This window comes from Oncorhynchus mykiss, chromosome 16 (genome assembly GCF_057628025.1).
Source record: "Oncorhynchus mykiss isolate SJ-2025 chromosome 16, ASM5762802v1, whole genome shotgun sequence".
In the NCBI taxonomy this organism is placed as follows: Eukaryota; Metazoa; Chordata; class Actinopteri; order Salmoniformes; family Salmonidae; genus Oncorhynchus; species Oncorhynchus mykiss.
Window position 1 is genome coordinate 71,326,430 of NC_143037.1, and position 21,429 is coordinate 71,347,858.

General features: G+C 45.2%; 1 protein-coding gene across 1 annotated transcript in view; it reads right to left on the reverse strand.

The window, feature by feature from the left end:
- Positions 1 to 21,429, reverse strand: part of LOC110491167 (kelch domain-containing protein 8B) — a 189,518-nt gene that overhangs the window by 76,683 nt on the left and 91,406 nt on the right. The window contains exon 3 of the mRNA XM_036947644.2: positions 12,613 to 12,777. Within this exon, the coding sequence (XP_036803539.1) occupies positions 12,613 to 12,777 (165 nt within the window). The remainder of the gene's footprint in view (positions 1 to 12,612; positions 12,778 to 21,429) is intronic.

Below are 21,429 nucleotides of genomic sequence, written 5' to 3' on the forward strand. Positions count from 1 at the left end.
GGATTGACACCCCTGACAACATCATCATCCACACTGGCACAAACGACCTTCATGCCAAAGGTGAAAATGTATCTGGGGCAGTGAGAAGAGTGGCAGAACGGGCACAGGCTATGTTCCCAACAACCAATATAGTTGTGTCCACCCTCCTACCAAGAAAAGACTTCCCAGGAAAGTTGATCGACAAAATAAATCAACAGATCACTGTGGACTGTGCCTCACTGCTCCACATCAGAACGGATCAACACCCCACTCTGACATGTCAACACTTATATGATAATGTACATCTTGATCAGGACAGTATCAGAACCTTTGCCAAGGACCTAAAAGTTGCAACACTTGGCAGGGACCCACACACCCATCACCCCAGCAACAGAGGACCCCCGTCCCACATTCTGAAACAACAGTACCTCCACCATCCCCAGGAGAAAAGAGCCACACACGGTTTATTACAGCACAGCTCTACTAGACCAGGCCCAACACAGCACAGATTTACCAGACCAGACCCGCCTCAGGACAACACGACTAGACCCGTCCTATCACAACACAGCACGACTAGACCCGTTCCATCACAACACAGCTCTACTAGACCCGTTCCATCACAACACAGCACGACTAGACCTGGCCCATCACAACACAGCACGACTAGACCCGTTCCATCACAACACAGCACAACTAGACCTGTTCCATCACAACACAGCTCTACTGGACCTGGCCCATCACAACACAGCTCTACTAGACCTGGCCCATCACAACACAGCTCTACTAGACCTGGCCCATCACAACACAGCTATACTGGACCTGGCCCATCACAACACAGCTCTACTAGACCTGGCCCATCACAACACAGCTCTACTAGACCTGGCCCATCACAACACAGCTCTACTAGACCTGGCCCATCACAACACAGCACGACTAGACCTGGCCCATCACAACACAGCACGACTAGACCTGGCCCATCACAACACAGCTCTACTAGACCTGGCCCATCACAACACAGCTCTACTGGACATGTTCCATCACAACACAGCTCTACTAGACCTGGCCCATCACAACACAGCTCTACTAGACCTGGCCCATCACAACACAGCTCTACTGGACCTGGCCCATCACAAAACAGCTCTACTAGACCCGTTCCATCACAACACAGCTCTACTGGACCTGGCCCATCACAACACAGCTCTACTAGACCTGGCCCATCACAACACAGCTCTACTAGACCTGGCCCATCACAACACAGCTCTACTGGACCTGTTCCATCACAACACAGCTCTACTAGACCTGGCCCATCACAACACAGCTCTACTGGACCTGGCCCATCACAACACAGCTCTACTAGACCTGGCCCATCACAACACAGCTCTACTGGACCTGGCCCATCACAACACAGCACTACTGGACCTGGCCCATCACAACACAGCTCTACTAGACCTGGCCCATCACAACACAGCTCTACTAGACCTGGCCCATCACAACACAGCTCTACTGGACCTGTTCCATCACAACACATCTCTACTAGACCTGGCCCATCACAACACAGCTCTACTGGACCTGGCCCATCACAACACAGCTCTACTAGACCTGGCCCATCACAACACAGCTCTACTGGACCTGGCCCATCACAACACAGCTCTACTGGACCTGGCCCATCACAACACAGCTCTGACCACTACTCCAGGGTCGTACAGAACACTGTCCTTCAGAGAAGTACACCACATGATGCAGTCTGGTTTGAGTAAAGTACATTGAAAAAAAACAAAATCATATATATATATATATACACACACATACATACATACATACATACATACATACATACATACACCATGTATCAGTCAGGTCATCAGCCTACATATGCTGAGGTAACCTCTGGAAGAAGACACCTAGAACTATCAGAGATTGGAGAGGTGCGCCAACTACTGCAACTAATATGCAGACTACTAAACTAGACATATCCTTTAATTCACACATGCACACACGCATGTTATTTTATGTGCAATCTTATTCCATTCTTATTAATTTGTTCTTCTTAATTTTATTGACACCGGTATTATAATAATAATTATATGTAATGGAGTGTATGTATGTAATGTATGTACAGTGGGGCAAAAAAAGTATTTAGTCAGCCACTAATTGTGCATGTTCTCCCACTTAAAAAGATGAGAGAGGTCTGTAATTTTCATCATAGGTACACTTCAACTATGACAGACAAAATGAGAAAACAAAATCCAGAAAATCACATTGTAGGATTTTTAATGAATTTATTTGCAAATTATGGTGGAAAATAAGTATTTGGTCAATAACAAAAGTTTATCTCAATACTTTGTTATATACCATTTGTTGGCAATGACAGAGGTCAAACGCTTTCTGTAAGTCTTCACAAGGTTTTCACACACTCCTGCATAAGCAGGACTTAGCACTGAATGAAATGAAAAAAGGTACCACTCACATTTGGCTAAAACTTAACAAAGGTACAATCTATTGTGACAATGATGTATACATATGTGCAGCTTATGCACCTCCTTCAGATTCATCATATTATGATGATCAGTTTTTTGACAATCTCCAGACAGAAATCATTACATTTCAGGCACAGGGCAAAGTGCTTCTTTGTAGAGATTTCAATGCAAGAACAGGTTCTGAGCCTGACTACACTGATGCAGGAGGTAAACACCACATATTTGGACACCCCTCCTTGTAGAGTAGCCCTATTGTAAAAAAATCAACATCCCAATTAGAATTTGGACCCAAATATTTGACAGTGTAATCCTACCAATAGCTCTTTATGGAAGTGAGGTTTGGGGGCCATTCAATAAAATGTGGGCCAAACATCCAATTGAAGCCCTACATGCAGAATTCTGTCGGAAAATTCTAGATGAAAGTCCAGAGAAATACACCAACTAATGCATGTAGGGCAGAATTGGACCGTTTTCTAGTAATAATGAAAATATAGAAAAGATCATTAACATTTTGGCTACATCTAAATTCAAGTCTGCAATTTAAAGCACTTCAAACCCAAGAGCTGAGCCCAGAAACGAGCCCTCTCAGTCAGCTGGTGTTGGACCTAACCAACCAAGCTGACACCAGCACTGCTTCAAAAGAAAGAATTCCAATAAACAAAATCATGAACCAATCAAAGGACTCATATTTACAACATTGGAAAAACGAAACAAAATCCCAAAGCCGACTAAATTGCTATCTGACCCTAAACAGAGAATATGAATTGGCTGATTATCTCTACTCTGTCAGAGATACGAAGCAGAGACAGATCCTTACCAAGTACAGGCTGAATGACCACCAACTGGCAATAGAAACTGGCAGACATAAAAAGACATGGCTACCCAAAGAGGAGCGTGTATGTGGTCACTGCATGACAGAGGAGGTAGAGACAGAGATGCACTTTCTCCTTTACTGTGATAAATATTCCTCACAAAGAGATTCGTTATTCACAGAAATGACTACATTTATTCCAAATTTGGACTTATTAAACCCAGAGGAAAAACTAAAAGCACTCATGGGCGAAGGATCAATGGCTCCTCTTGCAGCCAAATATGTATTTTCCTGCCATAGCCTGAGGGACACTGAATAATAACATCTGTATATTAAACAGTAACTTACTTATTATTACTATTATTGTTATTACTATTGTTGTTTATCATTCCAAATAGTAGTGGTATGGGTGGTAATGGTAATGATAGCAGTTTAGTGGTGGTGGTAGTAGTAGTAGTGGTATGGGTGGTAATGGTAATGATAGCAGTTTAGTGGTGGTGGTAGTACTAGTAGTGGTATGGGTGGTAATGGTAATGATAGCAGTTTAGTGGTGGTGGTAGTAGTAGTAGTGGTATGGGTGGTAATGGTAATGATAGCAGTTTAGTGGTGGTGGTGGTAGTAGTAGTAGTGGTATGGGTGGTAATGGTAATGATAGCAGTTTAGTGGTATGGGTGGTAATGGTAATGATAGCAGTTTAGTGGTGGTGGTGGTAGTAGTAGTGGTATGGGTGGTAATGGTAATGATAGCAGTTTAATGATGGTGGTGGTAGTAGTGGTAATGATGATAGTAGTTGTAGTACTGATATAATGGAGAAGATGACCATTGTATAAGTTAGTTATAGTTTAATTTTCCATATTTAGATTTTTATATTTATTACATTTCTACTATTGACTGTGACCATTTTATTGTTATTATTTTTGTATTTAATTTTGTATTATTATTTGAAACCATTTTATATTATTATTTGCGATCGTTTATCATTTTGTTACAATGTATATTGTATACATTGTTGCTTTGGAAATATTGACACAATGTGTTTCATGCCAATAAAGCAGCTTGAATTTGAGAGAGAGAGAGAGAGAGAGAGAGAGAGAGAGAGAGAGAGAGAGAGACAGAGAGAGAGAGAGAGAGAGAGAGAGAGAGACAGAGAGAGACAGAGAGAGACAGAGAGAGAGAGAGAGAGAGAGAGAGAGAGAGACATATTTCCCTCAGATTACACAGATCCACAAAGAATTCGAAGACAGGCTATGTGCTCACTGCCCACATAATGAAGTGGAAACTGAGCTGCACTTCCTAACCTCCTGCCCAATGTATGACCATATTAGAGAGACATATTTCCCTCAGATTACAAAGATCCACAAAGAATTTGAAAACAAATCCAATTTTGATATACTCCCATATCTACTGGGTGAAATACCACAGTGTGCCATCACAGCAGCAATATTTGTGACCTGTTGCCTCAAGAAAAGGGCAACCAGTGAAGAACAAACACCATTGTAAATACAACCCATATTTATGATTATTTATTTTCCTTAACCATTTGTACATTGTTACAACATTGTGTGTGTATATATATATATATATATATATATATATATATATATATATATATATATATATATATATATATATAACATCAAGAGATACAGAGAGAGAGGGAGGGAGAGATACAGAGAGAGAGAGAGAGAGCGAGAGAGAGGGAGAGATACAGAGAGAGAGAGCGGGAGAGATACAGAGAGACAGAGAGAGAGAGAGAGAGAGAGAGGGAGAGATACAGAGAGAGATAGAGAGAGAGAGAGACAGACAGACAGACAGACAGAGAGAGGCTGTCTACAGTCCCAACGAACAAGCAATATCAAATCAAATTGTATTTGCCACATGCGTTGAACACAACAGGTGTAGACTTTACCGTGAAATGCTGACGTACGTATGAGCCCTTTACCTACGATGAGTTAAATAGAAACATATGTACAGTATGAGCCCTTTACCTACGATGAGTTAAATAGAAACATATGTACAGTATGAGCCCTTTACCTACGATGAGTTAAATAGAAACATATGTACAGTATGAGCCCTTTACCTACGATGAGTTAAATAGAAACATATGTACAGTATGAGCCCTTTACCTACGATGAGTTAAATAGAAACATATGTACAGTATGAGCCCTTTACCTACGATGAGTTAAATAGAAACATATGTACAGTATGAGCCCTTTACCTACGATGAGTTAAATAGAAACATATGTACAGTATGAGCCCTTTACCTACGATGAGTTAAATAGAAACATATGTACAGTATGAGCCCTTTACCTACGATGAGTTAAATAGAAACATATGTACAGTATGAGCCCTTTACCTACGATGAGTTAAATAGAAACATATGTACAGTATGAGCCCTTTACCTACGATGAGTTAAATAGAAACATATGTACAGTATGAGCCCTTTACCTACGATGAGTTAAGAATAAACATATGTACAGTATGAGCCCTTTACCTACGATGAGTTAAATAGAAACATATGTACAGTATGAGCCCTTTACCAACCATTTTCAAAAAATAAAAAAGGAAATAATAACAATAAAATAAAATAACGAGACTATATACAAGGAGTACCGGTACCGAGTCAATGTGGGGGTAGAAGCTGTTAACGACTCTTTTGGTCCTAGACTTGGTGCTGGGCTACCGCTTGTCGTGCGGTAGCAGAGAGAACAGTCAATGACTTGGATGGCTGGAGTCTTTGATAATTTTTGTCTTTGACATTGCCTGGTATCGAGGTTCTGTATGAAGGGCAACTCAGCCCCAGTGATGTACTACCCTCTGTAGCGCCTTACGGTCGAATGCCAATCAGTTGCCATACCAAGCGGAGACGCAGCCAGTCAAGATAGCCGTACCCTCTTCATGACTGTGTTGGGAGTACAGGGGCTAAGGTACAGTAAGGTACAGTAAGTACAGTAAGGTACAGTAAGGTACAGTAAGTACAGTAAGGTACAGTAAGTACAGTAAGGTATAGTAAGTACAGTAAGGTACAGTAAGGTACAGTAAGCACAGTAAGTACAGTAAGGTAGAGTAAGTACAGTAAGGTACAGTAAGTACAGTAAGTTACAGTAAGGTACAGTAAGGTACAGTATGTACAGTAAGGTACAGTAAGATACAGTAAGTAGAGTAAGTACAGTAAGGTACAGTAAGTACAGTAAGGTACAGTAAGTACAGTAAGGTACAGTAACAGTAAGTACAGTAAGTACAGTAAGGTACAGTAAGTTACAGTAAGGTACAGTAAGTACAGTAAGTACAGTAAGGTACAGTAAGTACAGTAAGTACAGTAAGGTACAGAAAGTATAGTAAGGTACAGTAAGGTACAGTAAGTACAGTAAGGTACAGTAAGTACAGTAAGGTACAGTAAGTATAGTAAGGTACAGTAAGGTACAGTAAGTTAAATTAAGGTACAGTAAGGTACAGTAAGTACAGTAAGGTACAGTAAGTACAGTAAGGTACAGTAAGTACAGTAAGGTACAGTAAGGTACAGTAAGTACAGTAAGGTACAGTAAGTACAGTAAGTACAGTAAGGTACGGAAAGTATAGTAAGGTACAGTAAGGTACAGTAAGTACAGTAAGGTACAGTAGGTACAGTAAGTACAGTAAGGTACAGTAAGTACAGTAAGGTATATGAAGGTACAGTAAGGTACAGTAAGGTACAGTAAGTACAGTAAGTACAGTAAGGTACAGTAAGTACAGTAAGGTACAGTAAGTACAGTAAGGGACTAAGCATGCACTCCTGAGCGGCCCCTGCGTTGAGGGTCAGCGTGGCGGATGTGTTGTTACCTATCCGCCCTACCTGGGGGCGACCCGTCAGGAAGTCCAAGATCCAGTTTCAGAGGGAGGTGTTTAGTCTCAAGGTCCTTAGCTTAGTGATGAGCTTGGAGGGCTCTGCGGTGTTGAACGCTGAGCTGTAGTCCAGTGAACAGCATTCTCATGTGGGTGTTCCTTTTGTCCAAGTGGGAAAGAGCAGTGTGGAATACAATAGATTGCGTCACTGTGGATCTGCTGGGGGGGGGCATGTGAATTAGAGTGGGTCCAGGGTGTCTGGGATGTTGGTGTTGATGTGAGTCATGACCAGCCTTTCAAAGCATTTCATGGCTACAAATGAGAGTGCTATGGGGCCATAGTCATTCAGACAGATTACCTTGGCGTTCTTGGGCACAGGGACGATAGTGGTCTGCTTGAAACATGTAGGTATTACAAACTGAGTCAGAGAGAGGTTAAAAATGTCAGTGAAGACACCTGCCAGCTGGTCAGCGCATGTTCTGAGTATCCATCCTTGTTATCTGTCTGGCCCTGCGGCCTTGTGAATGTTAACCTGTTTAAAGGTCTTACCTTTAGCTCTACGGAGAGCGCGATCACACAGTCGTTCGGAACAACTGGTGCCGGAACAGCATAGAAGGCATTTTGCTCATCTGGTAGGCATTTTGCTCATCTGGTAGGCATTTTGCTCATCTGGTAGGCTCGCTTCACTGGGCAGCTCGTGGCTGAGTTTTCCTTTGTAATCCATGATAATGTAATGGGAATTTTAATGTTTGTGATTTTCTTACAACTCATTTCCTTGTTCTATTCATGTGCTGTTCTATAAACCAATTTCTGTGTTCATGCAGGTGGTTGACTGAACAAATCCTCCTCTTATCAGTAGCAGCTAGATAGACCATGGCACCACTCGGGAGGCCCTAAGGCACTGCATCACAGCGCTTGAGGCGTCATTACAGACCCGGGTTTGATCCTAGGCTGTGTCACAACTGGCCGTGACCGGGCGTCCCATAGGGTGGCGCACAATTGGCCCAGCGTCGTCCGGGTTAGGGGAGAGTTTGGCCGGGGGGGAGGCTTTACTTGGCTCATCGCACTCTAGCGACTCCTTGTGGCGGGCCGTGCACCTGCAGGCTGACTGCCGGTCAACAGTTGAACGGTGTTTCCTCAGACACGTAATTGGATCGCCATTGGATATCACGAAAATTGGGGAGCAAAAGGGGGTAAACATTTTTTTTTGTAAAAACAGCAGCTAGATTTATATTTTCCATGTCATCGATCACCTACGACTCAGAGAAACAGGATATGACAGTTCTTCAGATCACGTTGATAGAATAGTCTTGAAAAGAGCGTGTCCAGTGATTGAACATTCACCAATAGAATGGAGGGCAGGGATGGTTTATCCACTTGGCGACGTAGCCTTGTCAGTAGTGCTGAGCGATTATATTACCTTTGTTTTATTTGATGACTTCATTATTTTATTCCAAGTCATCATGACATCTCTATAGAAGCTGCTGCCTATGCTGTCTGACAAAGTCACTATTTTAGTAGTTCTTCAAAGTAAATAAGGCATACTTTCATGACTGCTGAATACCAACTATCAATCACTAAGATCATGTATTTTCAGGTAGAGATACGCCGCCATGCAACAGCTGCTCTCTGTATCCCCTCAGCATCAAGAATTCTTGTCTCTTCCATAACAGGAGTAAAAGAAGCAGACCGGACAAGTAGATGCGCAATGGATTGTGGTCATTGTAGTTAATTAGCATGTTTTACGTGTTAAACTACATCGCACAGTTCAGGCTGGATCAGATTGATCTCTAGAGAAACTGTGCAATGTTCGCATTGAGCTCACAAAAAAAAAAAAAAACGAAGAAAATGGAATTCAAATTATTGAACCGATGTCAGTCAATTAGTTGCTTAACTACTCGAAAAATTACAAAAATGTTGGTTATTCACGGGGCGGCAGGTAGCCTAGTGGTTAGAGCATTGGGCCAGGTTGCTCGATCGAAACCCCGAGCTGACAAGGTAAAAATCTGTCGTTCTGCCCCTGAAGAAGGCAGTTAGTCCAGTTCTCCTAGGTCATCAATGTAAATGATGTCCGACCTTGAATATGTGGACATCTATAAGTACCTAGGTGTCTGGCTAGACTCTAAACTCTCCTTCCAGACCCATATCAAACATCTCCAATCGAAAATCAAATCAAGAGTCGGCTTTCTATTCCGCAACAAAGCCTCCTTCACTCACGCCGCCAAACTTACCCTAGTAAAACTGACTATCCTACCGATCCTCGACTTCGGCGATGTCATCTACAAAATTGCTTCCAACACTCTACTCAGCAAACTGGATGCAGTTTATCACAGTGCCATCCGTTTTGTCACTAAAGCACCTTATACCACCCACCACTGCGACTTGTATGCTCTAGTCGGCTGGCCCTCGCTACATATTCGTCGCCAGACCCACTGGCTCCAGGTCATCTACAAGTCCATGCTAGGTAAAGCTCCGCCTTATCTCAGTTCACTGGTTACGATGGCAACACCCATCCGTAGCACGCGCTCCAGCAGGTGTATCTCACTGATCATCCCTAAAGCCAACACCTCATTTGGCCGCCTTTCATTCCAGTTCTCTGCTGCCTGTGATTGGAACGAATTGCAAAAATCGCTGAAGTTGGAGACTTTTATCTCCCTCACCAACTTCAAACATCTGCTATCTGAGCAGCTAACCGATCGCTGCAGCTGTACATAGTCTATTGGTAAATAGCCCACCCATTTTCACCTACCTCATCCCCATACTGTTTTTATTTATTTATTTTTCTGCTCTTTTGCACACCAATATCTCTATCTCTACCTTTACATAACCATCTGATCATTTATCACTCCAGTGTTAATCTGCATAATTGTAATTATTTGCCTACCTTCTCATGCCTTTTGCACACAATGTATATATAGACTCCCCTTTTTTCTACTGTGTTATTGACTTGTTAATTGTTTACTCCATGTGTAATTCTGTGTTGTCTGTTCACACTGCTATGCCTTATCTTGGCCAGGTCGCAGTTGCAAATGAGAACTTGTTCTCAACTAGCCTACCTGGTTAAATAAAGGTGAAATAAAAAAATAAAAAAATAAAAAAAAGTAAATAACAATTTGATCTTAACTGATATGCCTAGTTAAATAAATAAAAATAAAAATGTGTCACTCAGCAATACTCGTTGGGTAAAACGCAGGACAAAACAGTCCTGCACTGAGGATGTCTGTATCGGTCAGCTAACACTGGACTACTTTTCTGAAAACATTTTATTTCAATATATTTGATTATTTACATTTAGCAGCATTTATAACTTGTGTCTGATAGTTATCGTAACAAAACAGTTCATATGATAATACTTGTGGAATATAAAAATACCTGCTTCATTGAAATGGTCTGTCTTTTAATTCCTTTTAGTAGACACTCTTATCCAGAGTATTTTACAGTAGTGACTGAATACATTTTCATACTGGGTCCTTCCCCCTCTGTAGAATGACATCACAGAGAAAGGAACAGGGTTTTGTTCTATCTGGATTCCATTAGAATGACATCACAGAGAAAGGAACAGGGTTTTGTTCTTTCTGGATTCCATTAGAATGACATCACAGAGAAAGGAACTGGGTTTTGTTCTTTCTGAATTCCATTAGAATGACATCACAGAGAAAGGAACAGGGTTTTGTTCTTTCTGAATTCCATTAGAATGACATCACAGAGAAAGGAACAGGGTTTTGTTCTTTCTGGATTCCATTAGAATGACATCACAGAGAAAGGAACAGGGTTTTGTTCTATCTGGATTCCATTAGAATGACATCACAGAGAAAGGAACAGGGTTTTGTTCTTTCTGGATTCCATTAGAATGACATCACAGAGAAAGGAACAGGGTTTTGTTATATCTGGATTCCATTAGAATGGCATCACAGAGAAAGGAACAGGGTTTTGTTCTTTCTGGATTCCATTAGAATGACATCACAGAGAAAGGAACAGGGTTTTGTTCTTTCTGGATTCCATTAGAATGACATCACAGAGAAAGGAACAGGGCAACAACTCTTACAATTCCAACTATTGAATCCTGCAAGATTCTGTTCTTAATTATACAACTACATTTTCTTGCCAAAGCAGAGATGCTGAATTTTGATGTTGTTGCCTGAGCTACAGAAGTCTAGATCAGTCTCCCAACACTAGTAAAGGCCCATGTGAAAAACATTTTGTTCAAAACAAAAATACATTTCTTATTAATATATATATTTTATTCAGATTTTTCAGGGGTGCTTATTCCCGTGGCTTATGCACTTGGCTGTGTGAGGAACAAACAGTCTGACAGGCTGAAATTACAATCACATTCGCAAGCAATATCATTCTAAAAAACCATTTACATTTTATGACAGTTCTATTCGCGTCAAGTATCTGGCATACTAAAGCTTGAGCAGCGATATTATCCTGCCTGTACAGTAAAATGTTTGTTTTACATAAAAAATCATAGAGTTTCTCAATCGCACTGAAAATAGGAACAAGTGCATCAAGCTGTTACTTCTGTACACGTTTTGAACAGAGGATCCTTTCCCCACACTTCCAGAAGGGAGAAACTGATATTGATGGGAAGAAGTCCGGTGTGGTGCTCAGTGTACAGAACACTTCTCCAGATAGATTTAGATTTTGTTTTGGAAGCAGTAGCATTTAGTTTGACCCTGATAGACTACTGTACCTCCAGTTGTGTAACAAACAACATGAATAAAATAATTACCCTCATCCCTCAGTTAATCCCTGTCATGTGATTCTGCAGCATAATCCTGCTAGCTAGCAAGCCATTTATCTATGTGACTGGAGACCAGCAGGTAGCCAGTAATAAGGAAACGCCAGATAGATGTACCAGCCGCGGAGATAAAGTACGAGGTTATAGTGTCCTGCTGGCGATACACTTCACTCATGAATATTCATAAGAACACAACTTTTGAAATATGTTTTTCCCCTACACGGTCATATATTTGGGTATGTGTCTCCACTCCTATTCAGTGAAGGCTGTAGGCCACAGCTGCAGTGCAGGTACCAGGGAATGAATGTGAATGATTGCCTATGAATTTCATCTGTTCTCGTGAAGTATTAATAATCAGATTGATCATGTTTGATCCGGGACTCAGAGAACAGATCTACTGAAGTGAAGGACATGTCTGTCTGTCTGTCTGTCTGTCTGTCTGTCTGTCTGTCTCTCTCTCTCTCTCTCGCTCTAGCTCTCTCTCTCTCTCGCTCTCTCTCTCTCTCTCTCTCTCTCTCTCTCTGAGTGAGTGAGTGAAGACCCAGACTGTTGTGTAGACCATGAGAGGGAGATGGGCCCTCCCCAGAGAGAGTGTGTGTGTGTGTGTGTTCGTGTACATGTGCTGTACGTGCAACCATATTTGAATGTGTGTGCGGTACGATAGAGTGTACATGTGGAGTGTGTGGCCGTAGGTCAGATATGACCAGAGTGACACACAGTGGGGACATTGGACAGTAGGGACAGGGATGGGGGTGTGGGGGGATGGGGGCGTGACCTACCCAGCACGTAAATCTTGTTGCCTCTCAGGAAGGAGGTGGCTCCGTAGCGAGGTGTGGGCATGGAGGTCAAGGCCTGCCATTGGTCCTTCTCCGGCTCGTAGACCCTTACTAGCGCCTGGGGCGTAGTGTCAGCTGCCATCCCTCCCAGCGCGTACACCTTCCCATCTGACAGAGAAGAGAGAGGGGAGAAGGGAGAGAGAGAGGGGGGGGGGGGGGGGGGAGTCAGAAATGTCTCAGATTGAACAAAAGAGTGGGCGTAATTTCATCAGCTCCCAATTCCACTATCCAAAGTGTTGATAGAATAAAATGAAACAATCAAGTCGGCCTTAATGCCACTGCACTTCCTGTCAGATACCGAGGAGAGAGACAACCACATGTCGGCCTTAATGTCACTGCACTTCCTGTCAGATACTGAGGAGAGAGACAACCACGTCGGCCTTAATGCCACTGCACTTCCTGTCAGATACTGAGGAGAGAGACAACCACATGTCGGCCTTAATGCCACTGCACTTCCTGTCAGATACCGAGGAGAGAGACAACCACATGTCGGCCTTAATGCCACTGCACTTCCTGCCAGATACCGAGGAGAGAGACAACCACATGTCGGCCTTAATGTCACTGCACTTCCTGTCAGATACTGAGGAGAGAGACAACCACATGTCGGCCTTAATGCCACTGCACTTCCTGTCAGATACTGAGGAGAGAGACAACCACGTCGGCCTTAATGCCACTGCACTTCCTGTCAGATACTGAGGAGAGAGACAACCACATGTCGGCCTTAATGCCACTGCACTTCCTGTCAGATACTGAGGAGAGAGACAACCACATGTCGGCCTTAATGCCACTGCACTTCCTGCCAGATACCGAGGAGAGAGACACACGTTGATACTCACTGCAGAATATCTGGAAATAGATGGATGGATGGATAGATGGATGGATGGAAGGAAGGGTGGGTATATTTATGATTATAAACTGGATGGTTCAAGCCCTGAATGCTGATTGGTTGAAAGCTGAGGCATATCAGACCATATGCCACAGGAATGACAAAACATGTATTTTTATTGCTCTAATTACGTTGGTAACAGCAATAAGGCTATGTGGTTTATGGCCAAGATACCACCGCTGAGGGCTGTGCAGGCACTCCGCGTTGCATCGTGCTTAAGAACAGCCCTTAACCGTGGTATAGTGGTTAGAGCGTTGGATTAGTAACCGGAAGGTTGCAAGTTCAAATCCCTGAGCTGCCAAGGTACAAATCGTTCTGCCCCTGAACAGGCAGTAAACCCACTGTTCCTAAACCGTCATTGAAAATAATAATTTGTTCTTAACTGACTTGCCTGGTTAAATAAAGGTAAAATAAAAAATACACCACACCCCCTCGGGCCTTATTGGTGAAATATATGGATGTGTGGGTATATTTCTGAATATATGCGTGGCTGGGTGGATTGCTGGAAAGGCAGAGTAGACAGAGCGAGGGAGAGGTTAGAAAGGTCAAGGGGAAAGAGGAGAGGACGATTAAAGCACTCAGAGTTGTGACTACAGCGTCGCACTAATCCAGAGAAGCAGGAAAATGAACTTTAACACTTTCAGACAGAGAACTGAAGCTCTGAATGCGAAAACAGCTCCTAGTCTTTCCCCCCCTATCATGTAGCAGCTGTACAAGTATCACCCCCCTCCCCCCCGTGTCCCTGTAGCCTGCTGCACAGCTGCTGACAGAGGACCTGTTCCTACTTACTGCTCAGAACATGACTCAGAGCCAACACACACACCAAAGACAAACGAGTGTGAGCAGACAGAGAGGGGCGACTGAAGGAAGATGAGACGGAGAGAAAATAGAGTGGCAAAGCAAACTAGAAGAGAGAGAGAGAGAGACGTGGAGAGGGGGAGTATTTTTACACTTTTTAATTTGTTATTTCACCTTTATTGAACCAGGTAGGCTAGTTGAGAACACCTTTATTTAACCAGGTAGGCCAGTTGAGAACACCTTTATTTAACCAGGTAGGCCAGTTGAGAACACCTTTATTTAACCAGGTAGGCTAGTTGAGAACACCTTTATTTAACCAGGTAGGCCAGTTGAGAACACCTTTATTTAACCAGGTAGGCCAGTTGAGAACACCTTTATTTAACCAGGTAGGCCAGTTGAGAACAAGTTCTCATTTACAACTGCGACCTGGACAAGATAAAGCAAAGCAGTGTGAACAGACAGCAACACATGGAATAAACACATTGAATAAACAAACATACAGTCAATAATAGAAAAAGTCTATATACATGGTATATACAAATGAGGTAGGATAACGGAGGTAAGTATAGTGGCAAAGTAATTACAATATAGCAATTAAACACTGATTTGGTCCTGCCGTACATACCTACACGTACAAGACGCAGGCCTCCTCATTGTCCCTAGAATTTCTAAGCAAACAGCAGGGCTTTCTCCTATAGAGCTCCATTTTTATGGAATGGTCTGCCTACCCATGTGAAAGACGCAAACTCTGTCTCAACCTTTTTTTATTTAACCTTTATTTAACCTTTATTTAACCAGGCAAGTCAGTTAAGAACAAATTCTTATTTTCAATGGCCTAGGAACAGTGGGTTAACTGCCTATTCAGGAACAGAAAGACAGATTGTCAGCTCGGGGGTTTGAACTTGCAACCTTCCGGTTACTAGACCAACGCTCTACTAGACCAACGCTCTAACCACTAGGCTACCCTGCCGCCTTTAAGTCTTTACCGAAGACTCATCTCTTCAGTGGGTCATATGATTGAGTGTAGTCTGGCCCAGGAGTGGGAAGGTGAACGGAAAGGCTCTGGAGCAACGAAATGCCCTTGCTGTCTCTGCCTGGCCGGTTCCCCTCTCTCCACTGGGATTCTCTGCCTCTAACCATATTACAGGGGCTGAGTCACTGGCTTACTGGGGCTCTTTCATACCGTCCCTAGGAGGGGGGCTGTACTCTGCCTTGTCTCAGGATGGTAAGTTGGTGGTTGAAGATATCCCTCTAGTGGTGTGGGGGCTGTGCTTTGGCAAAGTGGGTGGGGTTATATCCTTCCTGTTTGGCCCTGTCCGGGGGTGTCCTCGGATGGGGCCACAGTGTCTCCTGACCCCTCCTGTCTCAGCCTCCAGTATTTATGCTGCAGTAGTTTATGTGTCTGGGGGCTAGGGTCAGTTTGTTATATCTGGAGCACTTCTCCTGTCCTATTCGGTGTCCTGGGTGAATTTAAGTGTGCTCTATCTAATTCTCTCTTTCTTTCTCTCTCTCGGAGGACCTGAGCCCTAGGACCATGCCTCAGGACTACCTGACATGATGACTCCTTGCTGTCCCCAGTCCACCTGGCCGTGCTGCTGCTCCAGTTTCAACTGTTCTGCCTTATTATTATTTGACCATGCTGGTCATTTATGAACATTTTAACATCTTGGCCATGTTCTGTTATAATCTCCACCCGGCACAGCCAGAAGAGGACTGGCCACCCCACATAGCCTGGTTCCTCTCTAGGTTTCTTCCTAGGTTTTGGCCTTTCTAGGGAGTTTTTCCTAGCCACCGTGCTTCTACACCTGCATTGCTTGCCGTTTGGGGTTTTAGGCTGGGTTTCTGTACAGCACTTTGAGATATTATCTGATGTACGAAGGGCTATATAAATACATTTGATTTGATTTGATGTGCAAGTAGAGATACTGGGATGCAAAGGAGCAAGATAAATAAATAACAGTATGAGGATGAGGTAGTTGATAGGTGAGGTAGATGTGGTAGATGAGGTAGATGGTAGATGAGGTAGATGAGGTAGATGAGGTAGATGTGGTAGATGGTAGATGAGGTAGATGTGGTAGTTGGTAGGTGAGGTAGATGTGGTAGTTGGTAGATGAGGTAGATGTGGTAGATGAGGTAGATGGTAGATGAGGTAGATGAGGTAGATGAGGTAGATGTGGTAGTTGGTAGATGAGGTAGATGGTAGATGAGGTAGATGAGGTAGATGTGGTAGATGGTAGATGAGGTAGATGTGGTAGTTGGTAGGTGAGGTAGATGTGGTAGTTGGTAGATGAGGTAGATGTGGTAGTAGTTGGTAGATGAGGTAGATGAGGTAGTTGGTAGATGAGGTAGATGTGGTAGTTGGTAGGTGAGGTAGATGTGGTAGTTGGTAGGTGAGGTAGATGTGGTAGTAGTTGGTAGATGAGGTAGATGAGGAGTTGGTAGATGAGGTAGATGTGGTAGTTGGTAGGTGAGGTAGATGTGGTAGTTGGTAGGTGAGGTAGATGTGGTAGCTGAGGTAGTTGGTAGATGAGGTAGATGTGGTAGTTGGTATATGAGGTAGATGTGGTAGTTGGTAGATGAGGTAGTTGGTAGACGAGGTAGATGAGGTAGATGAGGTAGCTGAGGTAGTTGGTAGATGTGGTAGCTGAGGTAGTTGGTAGATGAGGTACATGTGGTAGTTGGTAGATGAGGTAGTTGGTAGATGAGATAGTTGGTAGATGAGGTAGATTAGGTAGCTGAGGTAGTTGGTAGATGTGGTAGCTGAGATAGTTGGTAGATGAGGTAGATGTGGTAGTTGGTAGATGAGGTAGATGTGGTAGTTGGTAGATGAGGTAGATGTGGTAGATGGTAGATGCGGTAGTTGGTAGATGAGGTAGATAAAGTAGATGAGGTAGATGTGGTAGTTGGTAGATGAGGTAGATGTGGTAGTTGGTAGATGAAGTAGATGTGGTAGTTGGTAGATGAGGTAGATGAGGTAGTTGGTAGATGTGGTAGATGAGGTAGTTGGTAGATGAGGTAGATGTGGTAGTTGGTAGATTAAGTAGATGTGGTAGTTGGTAGATGAGGTAGATGAGGTAGTTGGTAGATGAGGTAGATGAGGTAGTTGGTAGATGTGGTAGATGAGGTAGTTGGTAGATGAGGTAGATGGTATATGAGGTAGATGTGGTAGTTGGTAGATGAGGTAGATGAGGTAGTTGGTAGATGTGGTAGATGTGGTAGTTGGTAGATGAGGTAGATGTGGTAGTTGGTAGATGAGGTAGATGTGGTAGTTGGTAGATGTGGTAGTTGGTAGATGAGGTAGATGTGGTAGTTGGTAGATGTGGTAGATGAGGTAGTTGGTAGATGAGGTAGTTGGTAGATGTGGTAGTTGGTAGATGAGGTAGATGTGGTAGTTGGTAGATGTGGTAGATGTGGTAGTTGGTAGATGTGGTATATGAGGTAGTTGGTAGATGAGGTCGTTGGTAGATGAGGTAGTTGGTAGATGAGGTAGATGTGGTAGCTGAGGAAGGCTGAGGAAGTCTTTCCTAATGCATCCCTGCTAGTTTATTAAACCCATCACTGATTTGACATTGCCTAAAGTACTAGATTACCAAAACCACAGGATCAGCAATCCCCTCAACTCATAGACACTTTACTGCTGCCAACTATTCCAGCTCTCTCACACTTGTCTGGATAAGCCTTTTACCCTTATCTCCTTCTATCCGTGTCCACTCTCACCCCTCTCTGCTCCACTCTGCTCCTCTCTGCTCCTCTCACCTCCTCTCTGCTCCTCTCACCCCTCTCTGCTCCTCTCTGCTCCTCTCACCCCTCTCTGCTCCTCTCACCCCTCTCTGCTCCTCTCACCCCTCTCTGCTCCTCTCACCCCTCTCTGCTCCTCTCACCCCTCTCTGCTCTCTGCTCCTCTCACCCCTCTCTGCCCCTCTCTGTTTCTCTCTGCTCCTCTCACCTCCTCTCTGCTCCTCTCTGCTCCTCTCACCCCTCTCTGCTCCTCTCACCCCTCTCTGCTCCTCTCTGTTTCTCTCTGCTCCTCTCACCCCTCTCTGCCCCTATCTGTTTCTCTCTGCTCCTCTCACCCCTCTCTGCCCCTCTCTGCTCCTCTCACCCCTCTCTGCCCCTCTCTGTTTCTCTCTGCTCCTCTCTGTTTCTCTCTGCTCCTCTCACCCCTCTCTGCTCCACTCTCTGCTCCTCTCTGCTCCTCTCACCCCTCTGCCCCTCTCTGTTTTTCTCTGCTCCTCTCACCCCTCTCTGCTCCTCTCTGTTTCTCTCTGCTCCTCTCTGTTTCTCTCTGCTCCTCTCACCCCTCTCTGCCCCTCTCTGTTTCTCTCTGCTCTTCTCACCCCTCTCTGTTTCTCTCTGCTCCTCTCACCCCTCTCTGCCCCTCTCTGCTCCTCTCTGCTCCTCTCTGCTCCTCTGACCCCTCTCTGCCCCTCTCTGTTTCTCTCTGCTCCTCTCTGTTTCTCTCTGCTCCTCTCACCCCTCTCTGCTCCACTCTCTGCTCCTCTCTGCTCCTCTCACCCCTCTCTGCTCCTCTCTGCTCTCACCCCTCTCTGCTCCTCTCTGTTTCTATCTGCTCCTCTCTGTTTCTCTCTGCTCCTCTCACCCCTCTCTGCTCCTCTCTGCTTCACTCTGTTTCTCTCTGCTCCTCTCACCCCTCTCTGCTCCTCTCGCCCCTCTCTGCTCCTCTCTGCTCCACTCACTTCTCTCTGCTCCTCTCACCTCTCTCTGTTCCTCTCTGCTCCTCTCACCCCTCTCTGTTCCTCTCACCCCTATGCTCCTCTCACCCCTCTCTGTTCCTCTCACCCCTCTGCTCCTCTCACCCCTCTCTGTTCCTCTCACCCCTCTGCTCCTCTCACCCCTCTCTGTTCCTCTCACCCCTCTGCTCCTCTCATCCCTCTGCTCCTCTCATCCCTCTCTGTTCCTCTCACCCCTCTCTGCTCCTCTCTGCTCCTCTCACCCCTCTCTGTTCCTCTCACCCCTCTCTGTTCCTCTCACCCCTCTCTGCTCCTCTCACCCCTCTCTGTTCCTCTCACCCCTCTCTGCTCTTCTCACCCTTCTCATGTCCTCTCTGCTGTGGTCTGAAGGGCCTCCTCTCAGGGAGCACTGCAGCCTGTTCCAGGTCATAACATCCCCGCGCCTCTCAGCGGTTCAGAACAGAGTCCCACACACACACAGACCTGGCCCACCAAGCACAAACACACACAGACCTGGCCCACCAAGCACAAACACACACAGACCTGGCCCACCAAGCACAAACACACACAGACCTGGCCCACCAAGCACAAAGACACACACAGACCTGGCCCACCAAGCACAAAGACACACACAGACCTGTGTGTGTGTGTGTGTGTGTGTGTGTGTGTGTGTGTGTGTGTGTGTGTGTGTGTGTGTGTGCGTGTGTGTGTGTGTGTGTGTGTGTGTGTGTGTGTGTGTGTGTGTGAGTGTGTGTGCCTGTGAGTGAGTGAGTAAATGAAAATATGTGTGGGTAAACCAATTCAAAGTGCAACAAAGAAAATGACAGTCAACGTTTCAATGAATACTGCATACACATGTTGAGCTTTTACCATCAAAACCTCTTTAAAATGGGCTTTGATAGTCCTATCCCTCTGTGAAATAAATTGACAACCTTTTTATGAGCAAATATCAAACAGCCATTCGTAAAGCCCTGCGGGAAACACTGTATCACAGCAGTATAAATTCCACAGTGATTTTCTCACTTGTTTAATGACACTAATGTGAATTCCTCATTCTCACTCATTATAATCCTCCACAATATATTGCCACCGATGGCCGGGGGTTTTCTAGTGACCATTCTGGAGAGCTTGGAGTTTCGCAGGCAGTGAGACTCTTGTCTTTTTACTCCGTAAATGATTCATTAACATAAAACGAATAACCTAATTATGATGTCACAATCTCACTCTAACAATATTAAAACATCTAAACGTACCCATTGGGTATTATTAACACAATAAATCTGTAATCAATCATCCGTTGGTTGTTTTTTCTCTGTGCATAGAAATAACTCATAGATGGTTGGCTGTGGTTGTAAAGGGGAGCGGTCGGGAGAAGGGAGGGAGGGGGTCTCAGCTGTAGGGAGAGGGGAGGGAGGGAGTCTCAGTTGTACGGAGAGGGGAGGGAGGGGGTCTCAGCTGTAGGGAGAGGGGAGGGAGGGGGTCTCAGTCGTACGGAGAGAGGAGGGAGGGGGTCTCAGTTGTAGGGAGAGGGGAGGGAGGGGGTCTCAGTCGTAGGGAGAGGGGAGTGGGTCTCAGTCGTAGGGAGAGGGGAGGGAGGGGGTCTCAGCTGTAGGGAGAGGGGAGGGCGGGGATCTCAGTTGTACGGAGAGGGGAGGGAGGGAGTCTCAGTTGTAGGGAGAGGGGAGGGAGGGGGTCTCAGTCGTAGGGAGAGGGGAGGGAGGGGGCCTCAGTCGTAGGGAGAGGGGAGGGAGGGGGCCTCAGTCGTACAGAAAGGGAAGGGAGGGGGTCTCAGTCGTAGGGAGAGGGGAGGGAGGGGGTCTCAGTCGTAGGGAGAGGGGAGGGAGGGGGTCTCAGCTGTAGGGAGAGGGGAGGGAGGGGGTCTCAGTCGTAGGGAGAGGGGAGGGAGGGGGCCTCAGTCGTACAGAGAGGGAAGGGAGGGAGTCTCAGTCGTAGAGAGAGGGGAGGGAGGGGGTCTCAGTCGTAGAGAGAGGGGAGGGAGGGGGTCTCAGCTGTAGGGAGAGGGGTCTCAGTCGTAGGGAGAGGGGAGGGAGGGGGTCTCAGCTGTAGGGAGAGGGGAGGGAGGGGGTCTCAGTCGTAGGGAGAGGGGAGGGAGGGGGTCTCAGTCGTAGGGAGAGGGGAGGGAGGGGGTCTCAGTTGTAGGGAGAGGGCAGGGAGTGGAGGGGGTCTCAGGCTCAACTCTGGACCCCTGGAGCGCTAACCTACTGCCGGCCAGCCTCCCTGAGGTTCTATCGCAGTCACCTCTAATTAAGGTCAATCTGCTCTGATCTATGCCCGTCTCTCAGGGAGACGCCATGGCAACGGCAACACAACCCATCAGACAATTAAGGGGTGGAGCTCATGGCTCTGGTGCAGGTGGTGCTGACT